The sequence below is a fragment of the Rhinatrema bivittatum genome, chromosome 10, assembly GCF_901001135.1.
Source record: "Rhinatrema bivittatum chromosome 10, aRhiBiv1.1, whole genome shotgun sequence".
Classification (NCBI taxonomy): Eukaryota; Metazoa; Chordata; class Amphibia; order Gymnophiona; family Rhinatrematidae; genus Rhinatrema; species Rhinatrema bivittatum.
Genome location: NC_042624.1, coordinates 60,681,728 through 60,698,663, shown reverse-complemented (window position 1 = coordinate 60,698,663; position 16,936 = coordinate 60,681,728). Strand labels below are relative to the sequence as shown.

The 16,936-nt window shown below is 42.2% G+C and overlaps 1 protein-coding gene across 5 annotated transcripts in view; it reads right to left on the bottom strand.

Annotated features, from left to right (window-relative positions):
* The window catches only part of CEP350 (centrosomal protein 350), a 358,722-nt gene that overhangs the window by 220,178 nt on the left and 121,608 nt on the right, over nucleotides 1–16,936 (bottom strand). For all 5 annotated transcript variants that reach the window (XM_029617504.1, XM_029617506.1, XM_029617505.1 and 2 more), the window contains exons 12-14: nucleotides 4,868–5,931; nucleotides 4,238–4,388; nucleotides 2,695–2,849 (exon numbers count right to left, since the gene is read on the bottom strand). In XM_029617504.1, the coding sequence (XP_029473364.1) occupies nucleotides 2,695–2,849; nucleotides 4,238–4,388; nucleotides 4,868–5,931 (1,370 nt within the window). The remainder of the gene's footprint in view (nucleotides 1–2,694; nucleotides 2,850–4,237; nucleotides 4,389–4,867; nucleotides 5,932–16,936) is intronic.

The following is a 16,936-nucleotide window of genomic DNA, read 5'->3' as shown; positions in this document are numbered from 1 at the left end:
ATTTGTATGCTTTAGAATTAGTTCATTTACAGAGTCGATGAGAATAATTCTGAGTTAAGTTGTAGGGCTAGGAATAGGGAAGGCTCTTCCTATTTATACTTTATATTATATTTATATTTATACTTGCTGCAACTCTGGACGTCGCGCGATGCCCCAAGGCAGAGGACATATTTATCATGAGGTTCCATGATGAGTATGGTCTGCGTGCACTGGGGGCATTGCTTAAATCCTGGAATGGACATGGCACAAAATAAAAGGGACATGAGAACGAAATCAATGGCGGAAACAGTCGATTGCCAGCAGACACTAAATGCACCGCCACTCCAGGGTATCGATGCGAAAATAGAATTTTCAGTTATTGGTAAGTTTATCTAGGACGCTAAAAGGAGAACTGAGGGGGGACCCTGTGTTGACCGCTCAAGGCAAAGAAGAAATATTATCGCCAAAATAAAGTTTACCCAAAAACAGGTCCAGAAGGCCCAAAAGTTGAGAAAAGTGAGGCTCTCACCCGACTGCGCAACAACAGGTTCCAGGGAAAAGAAGAGACTGAAGGGGACCCCACGTAGATGCGTGGTATAATGCATACTGAGCATGCCTAATGAAGCTCAGACAAATTTCTAGAAACTTTGACATAAGTTTTCCATGCCGGGCTCCATCCAATGATGTCACCCTTGTGTAAGGACTACCATCCTGCTTGTCCTTGGAGAATCTGTTTAATACTCTTTAGCTATCCTTATTTCTGTCCACCAAAATAAACTATTTACCCAGAAAAAATAGTCATTTTCTCTTGTTTTTGTTCTTGTCATAACTCAAATTCCCAGTAAAAATAAAAACTAAAAATGAAGGTCCCTATTTATCCTTTAGTTGTCAATATTTTTAAAGATCCTTTTGTTGTTGGGTTTGCTATCTTCAGCAACAATTCTTCCATTGTTTATTTTGTCTGATTACTCTCAAACTGTCTCATGCATTGTAGTATTCTAAAGCTTTTTCTACCACCATTTTAATGTTCCTTTCTTCAAGCATGTTTTTCTTGACTTAGTTAACACACATCGATTTATCTTTTTGCTTTATATTAGTCTCTTAGTTATATACACTTTTTGGTAGGTAACATTTTAAAATCTTAAATGCCTCCCATTTCCCTTTGGTGTATTTCTAATCAGTTATTTAGCCAACAAGTTGTGAAAAGCTTAAAACTGGCTACTGCCAAAAGTAGGAATCTTTTGTAAATTAGGATATCACCTGCAAATAAAATGAAAAGCAGAATATAAAAACAAATTTTAAAAGGTGCGATTTAACCCAATTAGACCAGTATACTCTGCTCTTAATGATGTGGTCATCCTTGAATTAGCAACAATATATTTTAATATCATCTTTAGCTTTCCAGTCAACATACAAAAGTATTTCAGAGGACACTTTTATAATGGGTGCAATGTATTCCAACATAGCATCTTAAGTATAAACTAAAAAATGAGTAAGATAACAAGAATTCTAAGATTTCCAGAATTGAGTGATTCACACTTTGGGAGCAAAGTCCAGTGGCAAGTACCGTATTTTTCGCTCCATAAGACGCACTTTTTTTCCCCCAAAGGTGGGGGGAAAATGTATGTGCGTCTTATGGAGCGAATATAAAAAAAAAAACAAACAAAAATCTAACAAACACCCCCCCGACTCCCCCAAGACCTGCCGACTTAATTTCCTACAACCCCCCCCCCCCCCAAGACCTGACAAATTAATTTCCTGCAACCCCCCCCCCCAAGACCTGCCAAACGTCCCTGGTGGTCCAGCGGGGGTCCGGGAACGATCTCCTGGGTGTGGGCCGTCGGCTGCCAGTAAACAAAATGGCGCCGACTGCCCTATGCCCTCACTATGTCACTGAGACCGACCAATAGCAGCGGTCGGTCTCACTGACATAGTGAGGGCATAGGGCCGTCGGCGCCATTTTGTTTACTGGCAGCCGACGGCTCATGCCCAGGAGATCGTTCCTGGACCCCCGCTGGACCACCAAGGACGTTTGGCAGGTCTTGGGGGGGTCAGGAGGGTGGGGGGTTGCAGGAAATTAATTCGGCAGGTCTTGGGGGGGGTCAGGGGGGTGGAGGTTGTTAATTTAAAGGGTTGGGATGGGGGGGGTGGTTTTGGGGGTTCCCACAGAAAGAAAAATTTTCTGATCTGGGGAGTGGACCGAAATGGCCCTCCCCAGACCCAAAAACAAAATGGGGAGAAAAAAAAAACTATGCACTCCCCTAATTTGCTCCATAAGACGCCCAGACGCAGAGCCGGTTTAGCACAATTTTTTTTTTTTTTTAATTTTCCCCCTCTGAATCCTAGGTGCGTCTTATGGTCAGGTGCGTCTTATGGAGCGAAAAATACGGTAACTTGTTACCAGAGAGGGAAAATCTCAAAGTTAAAAACAAAAAAACAAAACTCCTCTACTCAGGTATTTTAACATTTTCCTGATAATTCACTTTGAAGGGCAATGGTGGGGACAGAAGAATGGCCACCTTAGTGCCACATGTATCCATTTGTCAATTCTATCCAAGCACTGTAAATAAGAAATAAAAATGTGCTCAGCCTCCTTTTTAATTAATATTTCTGAATTCACTTTTCCCCACTAATAATGAATGATACATTTGAGATTTAGAAGTTGTATCATTCATTCCAGAGGTTTCAGGATTGACAAGTGAGTAAGTCACTTACTTTCTGGTTTTCCTCTCCTCTTGGAAGAGGCTGACGAGCGAGAAGATGCTGCAGACCGGGACTTTGAAGAATGTTGGGAAGTTATTTCCACTGGGCGAAGATCAAAAGGTGACTTTCTGCTGGGTAACTCTTCCAGACTAGAACTGCTTCCAGCACTGACAAGATGGAAAAAACTTCAAATCTCAACACTTTCTTGAAATTAGCCAAGAGCAGCACAAGCAAAGAGAAAGCCCAGGAATAAAACTATAGCTAGATAGACTAATCACCAATCACCATGCATAAGCACCATGAAATTCAGATTTTATACAACATGACTAGGGATCTTTGTTTTCAGTTTTTAACTGGTAAATTCAATGTTATAACAAAAAAAAAGTAGAAAAATGGATTGTTATAATCAAGCAGGAGAAAAATCATTAGAAAAGTAATTTTTCCCACTAGTTTCTTTTGTTGTAACATTGAAACTCCCAGGATAAAAATACAATAAAAACTGAAAACAAAGGCCCCTAAACATGACTAACCAATCCTATGGCTTCACAACAGCACTGTGGAAAATACCCCATGCAGTAAGGACAGCTAAATCCAAGTACATGAAAAACTGACCAGTTTGCATGCGTGCAACTGGTATATAAATGGCACTGGTAGTGCAGCATGGGAGAAGCTGCACAGGAAAAAAATTTCATGTATAAGCATTTATCCTTCCATTATCTTAATGACTCAATGAGTGAGAAAATGACAGCTCTTACACCAAGAACCTCAATGTGCTAGAGTGTATCTATGTCAAATAAGACACCTTTTGTTCCAGCAAGCACAAGATAGGAGTACAGCTTTATATAAGTACTGTAGCAAATGACTTCTCAAGAAATATATCTTACTGAAGTAAGCAGTATACATAGGCAATTCCACTAAGAGGTAAAAAAAAAAAAACTGCCTACTACACTTTATTGTTATTGACTGCATATGATAACTTATATGAATAATACACTATTTCCATTAAATCTCAAATCATTTGATTTTTTTTTAATTTTTATATGTAGTTTCAGTCTTAGTTGCTTCACTTAAGCACCGCTAGAATAAATGATATTTAATATCAAACTTGAATGGATGTTTGCTAGCTGTAGCTAACACTCTCTGATCCTGGGAAGTAATATGCTAACTATATGCCCTGGTGAATATGTGCGTGTAAATCATTTTAGAAAGCCTGCATACTGAATTACATTTCCTTCTTACCTTTTCAGGTTTTTTGTCAAAAGCTTTCTTCTTCTTGGTTACTAAATTAGGACCACAGAGATATACAATCTCTCTCCCTAATTTAACTCATCTTAAGCCCATAGAAGGTATTTATTTCCCAAGATAAGTTTTCCATTCGCACTGGCTAGTTTTATACCCATGAACAGTCTAGAACATGAAATAGAGATTCTTTGGATACCCCTCGGCTTCCATGTGCAGGTTCTCTGGTACAAAGTACGAAGGAAGCTATAATTTAGAGAATACAGGAATCTAGTCAGGAGTTAATGAAACCCTTACATTTTCAACACAAACTTACCTACGTTCTAGAGCTACCTGTCTATCTCTTGTACTTCCACTGCCCTGTGAAGAGATAAAGTCATCATCATAGGCAACACTGTCTGAAGGACTTTGGGCAGGAAGCAAAGGCTGAAGAACAGGTGAGCCTCCGTCCGACCTCTCTTCAAATCCTGTGCAAAACACCAATCAACCAGTCATTCATACTCCACTATATGAGAGAAATCCACTGCCTATGAGAGAAATCACCTCTAACACTACACTGTGCAGGCTGTGCTATGAACAGATTTTGAAGTCCTTCCTAGTACAAACTGGTACCACATCTGAACATATCACACAATCAATTTGGAGAAGAAATTCAATACATGCACAGGTAGGATGGATGCTATACTCCTCACAGCACATCTTTCAGTTTACTTCTAGAGTATTAAAACTAAAGGTAAGAAATAGTGATAGTCTGTTTGGTGTTCATATTACATATACACTTGAAAGGTATAAATAGATGTTCTAAGAAACAAAGATGGATAAAATATTTTTTACATTTTAAAAGTTATATTACCTTTAGATAACATGAAATTAATTTCATCTGTAGAAAAAGTATATCCTACAGGAAAATTCTCAGAACTCTACAAAGAATGCAATTTTTTCTCACCTTTTCCAAACAGCTGGTAAGACTTTGCAAAAATGTTGATGACACTATGTGGACTTCCTTTAGACAGCTCTTCCCATGTTCCTTTGTTATGCACACCACTTGTCTGCGGGAATAATGGCAAATGTTTCTCTGCCTCCTTCTGGAACTCTTTGATGGGACCTAGCAAGTTAGTTTCGCCAACACAGAACTCTTTTTTTTTCAATATGTCAGGAACCTTGAGGGGAAAGGGTTCCATTTGTGCCTCTTCCCGATCAGACAGGCTGCCCTCACTCAAAAGGAGCCCTTCGCTGATGGATCCACTGCTGGAATCATGGGAAATGCCGCCTTGGTTATCAAGACTATAATTTAGTTTTTCTGTATTAGAAGGATCAGGTTGTTTCTTGTGCATTTCGCTGGGAGCCCTCTCTACTCTGTGACCAGAAGGCCTTAGTGCAAAGCTTGTTACAGCAGAATGTGGCCTAATAGTCTCAGGAAGCTTCTTGAACTCATGAAGGTTACCCACTCCAGGAAGAGAATCATCAAAGGTGGCGTGACTCACACAGGTCCCCAGCATTTTCTGAATTCTGGCTGAAAAGAGATCCTCACTGTTCTCTCGAACTGGTGGACTCACTGGTTTGGCCCATCGCCCAGCATCCTGGGATGCTTGCAGGTGGTCATAATCTGAGTTCCAAGCTGAGCCATAATTAATGCCACTCCCAGCTAACTTCTTAGCCTCACTTTCAATCCTGCTAGATAGAGAAGCAGCTGTTGCTTTTAGGGCCTCAATACGATCCAGTTTTTTCTTGTACTGGCTAGTATCTGACTTTGTTGATGGATCAGGCTGGGAAGCAGGTAAGGCAGAGTAAGGCTGAGACTGCAAAGTCATTGATCCTTTTGATAAAATGGGATAGTTTCTTCTTGTTGACAGAACAGATTCCAAATCCTTCTGCAAAAGGCCAGTCTGCTCCAGAGTTCGGAGTTGGGAAAATAGACCACCAGCTCCTGAAGTAGATAAGGACTGGGGAACCTGGACCCTCTGATTCAATCTGTCTGGATGCATCCAGGCAGGTTCCATCAGGTCTGTCCTGCAAATACAGATCACATCATACCTCAACAACTTTCTGTTTAAAAAGCAAAAATATAATAAATCAAAACAAACAAATCAGAATAAAATTACTACTGTGTTTTCACTGGTTAATATTTTATTCACAAGAAAGCAAAGGTGCTCACCTGTAACAGATGCTCTATGTAGACAGGACAAATTAGCCACATAAGGGAGTGTGTGATGGCACCAAGATGGAAAACTCAGAGCTTATAAAGACCAGAGTGGTCTCTCTAAGCATGCGTGGACCTTCCCATATAGTCACCATAGCATGTCTCCTCAGTTTTTCTGTCAAGCTGACCTTCAATTTTAAGGAGAGGAAGATGGGATTAAGTGGCTAATTTATCTTGCTGTTTTCAGAGAACACCTGTTAAATGTGAACAATTTTATTTTCTCCATGGACAAACAGGACAAAGATCGGCCATGCAACTCTCAGCCTGGGAATCCCCATTTGTGTTGCATGGAAATCTTTGTTATCTATCATATACTATTTGAGAAGCATGAAACCAGTATATAAGCCATAAGCTGGAGGGTAGAGTTGAAGGCATTTGTTAAATAGGCTTGTTAAAACTGATTAGTTAAAACTACTCTCTCAACAGGAGGCATGTTCTAGGCAGTAAATGTATGAATAGAAGACCAGCTGGCAACTTTGCAGATATCCTCTAGCAACACATAGCAAAGATGTGCTAAGTTGCCATAGCTCTGATTTGAAAATCCTTAATTTTACTGTGAAGATGTTGCCCTGATTGTCAGTAACAGATGCAATCAGAGATCCAAATTGAAACAATTCTCTTTGTTACCAAAAAATCCTGTTTGATTTGTTTGTAGGCAACAAATAGTTGTGAAGATAGGAACATTGGTTCTTACCTGCTAATTTTCATTCCTGTAATACAACAGGGTCAGTCCTCCCTGCCAGCAGATGGAGACAAAGAAAAAAAAAGTTTCACTGACACTGCCATTTAACCTACCGTGCCACCTGCAAGCCCTCAGTATGACCTGTCCCCAGCCAAAATGAGAATAACTATAGCTATGTCTTCCAAGCCCCTTCAACAAGCAGTAGAAGGTGAAGCCTCAAATCGGAAGCCTGTTCCAACAACACGAATTAGATCATCATTGAACCCAACAAGCAACTCTGCATTATTTACATACTGCGAATACAAGCAGACTTTCCTGATCGGGTGGGGCTCTGGATTGATCTGTGGTATTCCAGGAACAAAAACTAGCAGGTAAGAACCAAATTTTCCTTTCCTGTTCATACCCAAGATCAATTCAGACTCCTGGGATGTACCCATCTTCCCCTAAACTGGTTGGGAAACAATAGTCCTGCTCGCAGTACACTCTCACCAAACCTCATGGAATCCAGAGCCTGGCCATGTAATCGATAATATCTGGTGAAAGTGTTTAATGGCTTCCAAGTAATGGCCCAACAGATTTCTTACGGAGACACTTGATGAAACTCGGCCCAGTAGGTCACCTGAGATGAAGTCGAGTGAACTCTTAGACACTCTAGCACTGGTCGACCCCTACAAATGAAAGCTGATCCAATGGCCTCCTTCAGCCAAATCACAATATTAGCCTTGGATGCTTTCCTTGGCCCATTCCAAAGCACAAAGAGGCGATCCGACTTCCAGAAAGTAATAGTCACCTTGAAATATCTCAACAACGCCCACTGTACATCCAACACCCAAACATTCCTTCGCATGAGGCACGAACGAATCCAAATTCAGAAAAACAGGAAGTTCCACTGACTGTCTACAATGGATCGCAGAAACAACTTTTGGTTGTAGACACTCCAGGGTCTAGCTTTTGCTGACTGAGAAAATCTGTCTGCATGTTGCCTATGTGAGATGATGCCAGGACTGTCAGATGTTGCTCCACCCAGTGAACCAACTCCTTGGCCTCCAGGGCAACCATTCATCTCTTGGTCTCTCCTGTCGGTTGATATAAGCCACTGTCATTGCATCGATCATGCATCAAGTGACCTTGCAACCATACAGAAAGGAAAGCAATGCTAAGTGTACCTTTCTTGTCTCTGACTGATAAACCACGATGCCTCCTCTGCCGACCATCGGCCTTGCGCTGTCTGACCTTGACACACCGCTCCCCAACCAGAGAGATTGGCATCAGTAGTCACTACCACCCAATTCAGAACTTCCAACTTCATTCCTTGTTTCAGATTGGCCTGACAAGTCACCATAAAAGACTGGACGTGGACTTCCCCCCTCCCCCCTGAGTGGAAATGGAAGATAAAACTCATCTGATAACAGGTTCCAACAGCAGAAGAGATCTCGTTGAAGGGGCCACATATAAGTGAACATCCATGGAACTAATTATATTGTCAATTCCATAGAACTTAAGACCTGAAAATAGTCCCAAACTCTGGGTACTGAGAGCCTTATCAGGAGGCAAACCTGAGTCAGGTGTTTCACCATCCTGTCCTCCATGAGAAACACCTTGAAATTATGGTCTTGAAACAAGCCCCCAAGGACTGGGACAGCTTTAGATGGCTCTTTGCTATGTTCACCACCCAGCCCAGAGACCTCAACCTTTCCAGGACCTGCTGTACCGCCTGTTGACAGAGGTCCGTTAACTATGCCCCAATGAGCCAGTCATCCAGATACAGTTGCACCAGGACTCCTTCCCTTCTGAGTGCTGCTGCTGCCACTACCTCCACGTGCACAGTGCTGTTGCCAACCCGAAAGGAAGAGCAGCAAAACTGAAAATGTTCCCCCAGAATCATAAACCTGGTGCTCCGACTTGACTGGTATAAGCAGATATGCATCCATGAAATCTAGCAATGCCAGGAAAGGAAAATTGGTTCTTACCTACTAATTTTCGTTCCTGTAGTACCAAGGATCAGTCCAGACTGCTGGGTTGTGTCTCCCTTCCAGCAGGTGGAGTCAGAGAGAAAAGTTCAAGGCACCCTATGATAACCCAGTGTGCCACCTGCAATCCTCCAGTATATTGAATAACAAAGCAGAAATTATGGAATTAGGACAATCAATGACTAGATCAAGACTAATAAAAACTATATACAGGAAAAATTAACATGGAGAAAATGGATATTCTTCAGAGTCTCTTAAACCTTGCAAAGAAAAGAAATACAAGAAACAACCAGTAAGCGGGGTCTCCGGAAAATGAACTGGGCGGGCATCTGGACTGATCCTTGGTACTACAGGAACGAAAATTAGCAAGTAAGAACCAATTTTCCTTTCCCTGTACGTACCAGGATCAGTCCAGACTGCTGAGATGTACCCAAGCTGCTCTAAATGGGGTGGGATCCGGAAAGCCCTCCCCGCAGCAAACTGCTGCCGAAGGAGTCCACGTCCAGAGCCCTAACATCCAACCGATAATGTTTTGCAAAAGTGTGCAAAGACTTCCAAGTCGCTGCCCTGCAAATCTCTTGCGGCAAAACACAGTGGCTCTCAGCCCATGAAGCCGCCTGGGAGCGCAGCGAATGAGCCTTCAGACCATCAGGAACTGATCTGCCACAACAAAGGTATGTCAAAGTGATGGCCTCCTTCAGCCATCGTGCAATAGTAGTCTTAGAAGCTTGACAGCTCCATAAGACAAAAAGATGACCTGAGAGACGAAAGGCATTAGTCGTCTCCAAATATTGTAAGAGCATGTGGCTCACATCAAGCTTCCTTAAGTCTCTAGCCTGAGGAGAAGACCGATCTAAATCTGGAAACGCCGGGAGCTCTATCGACTGATTGACATGAAATGCGGAAACCACCTTTGGTAGAAAAGAGGAAAAAGGATGCTGGCACTTTAAGCACCCCCCCCCCCCGAGGGTAGGGCCGGAGGCAGGGCATCGGAATTGCTAAAAATCGCGCGTTCGGGACTCAGATTAGGAGGGGATAGCGATGGAAGAAGATCCCCTCCCCCCGAGGCTGTGCATGATTGGTGCCGGCCAAATCCAAAACGGCCACCGTTCCCGCGCTGAGCGGGGACGGAGCCGGCCTATGCAGGGGAGCCGCATGGTTTCTGTCTCTGCTGCGCGCTCGCGGCAGAGATTGTTTTCTGCCTGAAACAGGCAGCTCAGAAGTCCCCTCACTCCTGGGAAGGCAAGAACACAGAGACTGTCCCTGGAGAGCTGCGCTGCCGGCTCTCCACACGCTGTACAGCGGGAGCCCCGAGTCATGATAGAGAAGAAAAGAAATCAGCTTGGGCAGGTTAGAGAAAACTCTGAAAAATTATGCACTGAGTCTACAAAGAGAGAAAATGGCCTTGTACATCAAACTTTCTGAGATATCTGTCTTCCCCCCCCCCCCCCCCCACAAAGAAAGAAAACTGGAGCCACTGCTTCAGGGGAATACGCCTCCCTGGAATGTCACTAAAATAAAGCTCCCTTCAGAGGAATTAAACTTCTCTGGAATGAAGAGGGGGGAGGGACCGGCCCACCGGTAAACCCCCCTACCCAGGAATTAACAGAATACAGAGGTCCTCCGGGTAACAAGGCTCACTGACACTGGGGTTCCAAATATGTTTTATTTCTTTTTTTTTTTTTTAACTCACAAGAAGTTGATTTAGTCAAAAATCAGCAGGGATAAAGGGATCCCTTAACTGAAATAGAGATAAAGTCGCTCAGCTGTAGAGAGGATCAGGACCGCAATTGTATGTCTTCCTTCACCTGCTGGAGTCAGAGAAATACTGGAGGATCGTAGGTGGCACACTGGGTTATCATAGGGTGCCTTGAACATTTCTCTCTGACTCCACCTGCTGGAAGGGAGACACAACCCAGCAGTCTGGACTGATCCTGGCACGTACAGGGAACTCTCCTTTGTGTACCGCTGCTATGACTGAATGCAGAGTCTCCATACAAAACTGGGGTAACCCAAGGGCCACATTCAACTTTTTTAAATCCATATATATTACATCGGTTGAAACCTTTACTAGCTGTCGAGGACTTCCGCACTGTTTTACAAGCTCTAATTTTCTCAGACTACTGTAACTCCCTATTATTCAGCCTCCCAGCATGTCTCAAAATCGTTAGTTACTACAAAATGCCTCAGCAAGACTTTTATTAGTAACAAGGAAATTTGATCACATCACTCCCTTGCTGATATCACTACACTGGCTGCCAGTACAATCCCGAATCTATTATAAAGTATTAATATTTAAAATTATCCACTCCAGTAACACCGGTCTGATAGGCATGATATACATCCATACAAACCCCATCGAATACTAAGATCTCAAAATAAAGGACTACTCCCACTGTGCCAACAATACAGGGTATTCATCTGACACAAGTAAGAACGTGTGTTTTCCATAGTGGGCCCAAAGCTTTGGAATTCTCTACCTGAGGCGTTACATTTGAAACCAGAAAGAAAAATTTAAACATGAGCTGAAAACATGGTTATTCAAAAATGCATATATCCTAACTTTAAAACATCAGAATGCAGAGAACTACAATAACAAGGACAAAATAATTTATTACTCATTCCTTTATTATTAATGAGAGAATGCCTTAAGAATAAATACGGACTCTCATGTGAAAATTGTTAAATGATATTTCCTATACTACTAGCCTGATGATGTAGACTTTTTGTTAATATGTATTAGAACAACTCAGTAGATTTATATAAACCCCCCCTGTTGTGCTGATTTATAGTATGAATGTTACTTCTGTAAACCATTGTGATCTTTATTTGGAACGATATATAACATCTCTAAATAAATAAAATTAATAATGCTGTTAATATATTATTCAGTCATCAAGGGAACTCCTCGATGTGTGGTGATGTGCGGGTGCTATGTTTGAGGCAACCACTTTGTGATTGTCTCTCTCTATAGCTCCCGTGTTTATTCTTTTTAATAATAATAAAGCCCCAACCCCACAACAGCGGCAGGAATCGATCTGGATCAAGAAGAATTGATAAGTACTAATAAATTAAGCGGGCACGCTAAGGGAAGGCCGGGACACCCGCCAGGGAGAGAACACTAAGCACAAGGAAATTAAATAAAAGAAAATTAAAAATTAAAAATAATAAAGCATTTCAAGAATAAACATGGGAGCTATAAACAGAGACAATCACAAAGTGGTTGCCTCAAACATAGCTCCCGCACATCACCACACATCAAGGAGTTCCCTTGATGGCTGGCTATTAATGATATCAAGGGAACGAGGTTTCGTTGTTAAGTTAATATATTATTGGCATTAATATAAAGTTAAAGAATGTATATGACCTTGGAGGAGGTCGGTATGGTGAGTTATAGTGCAGTGTGTGGATGGAGTGTTTGTGAGTATGGTGGGGAAATAGAAAAGGGTTTGAGAGGGGATTTTAGGAAGGGTAGGGGATAGATTTACCAGGTTTTAGGGAGATGCTGAATGAAGAGGTGGTGATGTAAGGAAAGAATGTGTGTGTGTGTGTGGGGGGGGGGGGGTTAAATATGAAAAACATGAGGTGATATGCTATGTCTGGAAAGTTTTGATGTTGCATTCTATGGCAATGTATAGTTGGCCAATCTGTTTATTGTTCCGAGAGATAAAAAATGGAAATGTACACTGCCTACTGTTCACTTTATGGAATAAAAATATTTCATTAAAAAAATACACTATTGTAATAAGCAAAAAAGCTATCCTGGTAGCATTTTAAGAATTTACACACCTATTTTAAAATGCCATTTACATTCTTATCTTTACACCCGGTTCTGCAATGCAATATTCTCTAAAGATTTCGAGAGCCACATGCAAAGATAAGGTCTAGGTCTCTAAAAACTCAGAGTGGACAGAAAGTCATTCAAATGCCCTTGTTCATTTAAAATTTGTTGTAATACGCCTTGCGACCAACTTTAGGAAAAACGCAGAATACCCACCGTCTAGAACATGAGAATTGCCATATTGTGTCAGAACGAGAGGCCATCAAGCCCAGTATCCTGTTTCCAACAGTGGCCAATCCAGGTCACAAGAACCTGACAAGATTCCAAACAGTAAATAGATTCCATGCTGCTATCGTGCAGTGATAAGTAGTGGGTATTCCTTAAATCTACTTGGTTAAAAACAGTTTGTGGACTTCTCTTCCAGAAACTTGTTCAAACCTTTTTTTAAACTAGCTATGTTAACTGCCTTAACCACATCCTCTGGCAGCAAGTCCAAAGCTAAATTGTACATTGACTGAAAAGAATTTTCTCTGATTTGTTTTAAATGTGCTACTACTAACTTCATGGAGTGTCCCTTAGTTTTTTGTATTTTCTTAAAGAGTAAATAACTGATTCGCATTTACCCATTCTATTACAGTCATGATTTTACAGACCTCTATCATATACCTCCTCCTCAGCCATCTCTTCTCTAAGCTGAACAGTCCTAACCTCTTTTGTCTTTCCTCAAAGGAGCTGTCCCATTCCCTTTATCATTTGGTCACCCTTCTCTGTACCTTTTCCAGTTCAGCTATATCTTTTTTTTGAGATGCAGCAACCAGAAATACAAACAGTACTCTAGGTACGGTCTCATCATGAAGCAAATACAGAGGGATTATGACATTATCCATTTTATTCTCCATTCTTTTCCTAATAATTCTTAACGTTGTTTGCTTTTTTGACCACAGCTGCACACTGAAGCAAATATTTCCAAGTATTGTACACAATGATACCCAGATCCTTTTCCTGGGTTGTAACTCCTAATATAGGACCTAACATGCAAATACAGTGTGGATGGTATACCTTTCCCTTTGTGCATCACTTTGCACTTCCCCACATTAATTTTCATCTGCTATTTGGATGCCCAATCTCCCTGACTCACAAGGTCTTCTTGCAATTTCTCACAATCCACTTGTGATTCCACTGCTCGGGATAACTTTATAGATATATAAGAAACTTGCTACATACAATTTCTCTATTGGTCTAATGGTCTACCTTCATACAATACCAAAGAATGATTATCGTGCTGACAGGCTCTGCTGTTTATAAGAGCTTTGTCATTCATTAGGTGACCAGATATTGTGCTGTACACAGTACACAGCGTACATTTCCATTTTTTATCTCTCAGAACAATAAACAGATTGGCCAACTATACATTGCCATAGAATGCAACATCAAAGCTTTCCAGAAATAATAGCATATCACCTCTTGTTTTTCATATTTACCCCACCTCGCACACACACATCCTTTCCTTAAATCACCACCTCTTCATTCAGCATCTCCCTAAAACCAGGTAAATCTATTCCCCACCCTTCCTAAAATCCCCTCCCAAACCCTTTTCTATTTCCCCACCATACTCATACACGCCATCCACACACCGCACTATAACTCACCATACCGACCTCCTCCAAGGTCACCGACATACCCATATACGTTCTTTAACTTTATATTAATGCCAATAATATATTAACTTAACAATATCTGGTCACCTAATGATTGACAAAGCTCTTATAAACAGCACTTTAAGTAATAGTGTTATTTATAGATGTTCCTTGCTGTTCAGATGCATTATTTGCTTATGATTCTGACATGTGCTGTTATAATGTATAATTGCAAAATGCAGTCCCTATTCTTCCTGCATTGTCTGCATCTTATAAAGCTTATTTTAAACTTTTTAAACAAATTCTTCAAGTAACACTGCAGTTAGCCAAATTACTGGAAATTTACTCTTGCATTTACTTTATGGAAGTAAAGGTCAACTATGGAGAATTACTTACCTGATAATTTTGTTTTCCTTAGTGTAGACAGATGGACTCAGGACCAATGGGATTATGCTCCCCTGCTAGCAGATGTAGACGGAGTCAGGTTTCAAAGCTGACCTCACACCGTAGATAAACTCCTGCAGTGACCTCAGCCCTTCAGTATTCTCTTCAAAAGCCACTGTGGACATACTATTGAAAAAACTTGATTAAAAACGGATAACCGTAACTGTACTCAAACAAACACTGAACCCCAGTAAGATTATAGATGTCCTGATCTAGGGACTGTACGACAGCTTACCCATAACCTCTTGGAATCAATATTCACTCTACGGGCAAATCCTTGCCACCGTTCTTGGGCAGCCATTTATTTATTTATTTATTTATTTAACAGTTTTATATACCGAAGTTCTAGTAACAAAGTTACTAATCAATTCGGTTTACATTATAACAATAAAATTGACAGTATATAGAATAATGTCTTACAGAGAACATTGAACTTGGAAATAAATAAAATAACTTAATGAAAGCCATGCGAGGAATGCTGAGTCCATCTGTCTACACTAAGGAAAACTAAATTATCAGGTAAGTAATTTCTCCATTTCCTAGCGTGTAGCCAGATGGACTCAGGACCAATGGGATATACAAAAGGTAATCCCGATCAGGGCAGGAAGCTGCCCGCAGTCCGGTTAATACCACCTTTGCAAAGATTGCGTCGTCCCAGACCTGAACGTCCAGGCGATAGAACATGGAGAAGTTGTGCAAGGAGGACTACGTCGCTGTTTGGCAGATGTCGACGGGAGACAGCATTCTACCTTCCGCCCATGAGACTGCCTGAGCCCTAGTGGAATGAACTTTAACCTGAAGGTGTAAAAGCTTTCATGCCTCCACATAGGCTCCTGTGACAACCTCCTTAATCCAGCGAGCTATGGTAGCCCACAAAGCTGGTTCGCCCTGCTTCCCTCCACTGTGAATGACAAACAGGCGATCCGTCTTTTGGACCAGTTCTGAAACTTCCAGACACTTCACCAAAAGCCTACTGACAATCAAATGGCGGAAGAGGTGTTTATCTAGGGATGGCAACGAAATGAACTGATTCAAATGAAATTCTGAGACTACCTTGGCAAGCAAGATGGAATGCTACAAAGCTGTAACACTCCTGGAGTCATCCGGAGGAACGGATCCCAACACAATGCTTGTAGTTCAGAAATGCGACGTGCTGAGCATATAGCCACCAGGAACACCATTTTCAGGGTTAATAAACACAAGGAAAGACTGTGCAGCGGCCAAAAGGAAGGCCCTGCCAAAAGCTCCAATACAAGATTAAGATTCCACAAGGGAACCGGCCACCATACGGGTGGTCAGAGGTGCTTCACCCCTTTCCGAAAACAGGCCATGTCCAGATGAGCTGACAGGCGGATTCCGTTAACCTCGCCCCTGAAACAGGAGAGCGCTGCACCTGGACCTTCAAGGAGTCAAGGGTCAAACCTTTATTCAAGCCATCCTGCAAAAATTCCAGAATTAGTGGGATTTTGACCATCCGAGGGGCTTGCCGCTGAATATCCTCGCTTCATCAGGCAAGCCCTCTCAAGGGGAAGACTAATACAGAATCGAGTCGGACCCTCATGAAGGACTGGTCCCTGCTGTAGCAGGTCCCTGTGCGGTGGAAGGCACGGGGGGGGGGGCCACCAGGAGTCTCCGCATGTTTGCATACTACGAATGCCTGGGCCAATCTGGAGCTACTAGTAGCACTAATCCCCTGTGGTGCTCGATTCTGCAAATGACTCTGCCTAGAAGGAGCCATGGAGGGAAGGCGTATAGCAGCTCCTCTTCCAGCCTGGTCTGAACAAGAGCGTCGATTCCCAGGGTCAACTGATCTCTTCTGCAACTGCCAGCAGGTCGATGGACAGGAGACCCCAGTGATCTACTACCAGCTGAAAGGCTTTGGCTAACTCTGCCCACTCTCCTGGATCCAGACTCTCCCTGCTTAGAAAGTCTGCTCTGACGTTGTCTTTTCCTGTGATGTGGGAGGCTGAGATCATCTGTAGATGTATTTCTGCCCATTCCATAAGGCTATCTCCTGTGACACTTACTGATTTTTGGTTCAACCCTGGAGGTTGATGTAGGCTACCATTGTTGCGTTTCTGACATTACGCAGACCACTTGACTCTGGAGTATGTGGCTGAATTGTACACATACCAATCTGACTGCCCTAAATTCCAGGCGGTTTATGTTCCAGAGGTCCTCTTCCTTGGTCCAACACCCCTGGGCCATCAGTTCCTGACAGTGAGCTCCCCAGCCCTGGAGGCTCACGTCTGTCATGAGGATCAGCAGTTCGGAGGAGACAGGGGTTCATCCCTGCCCAGA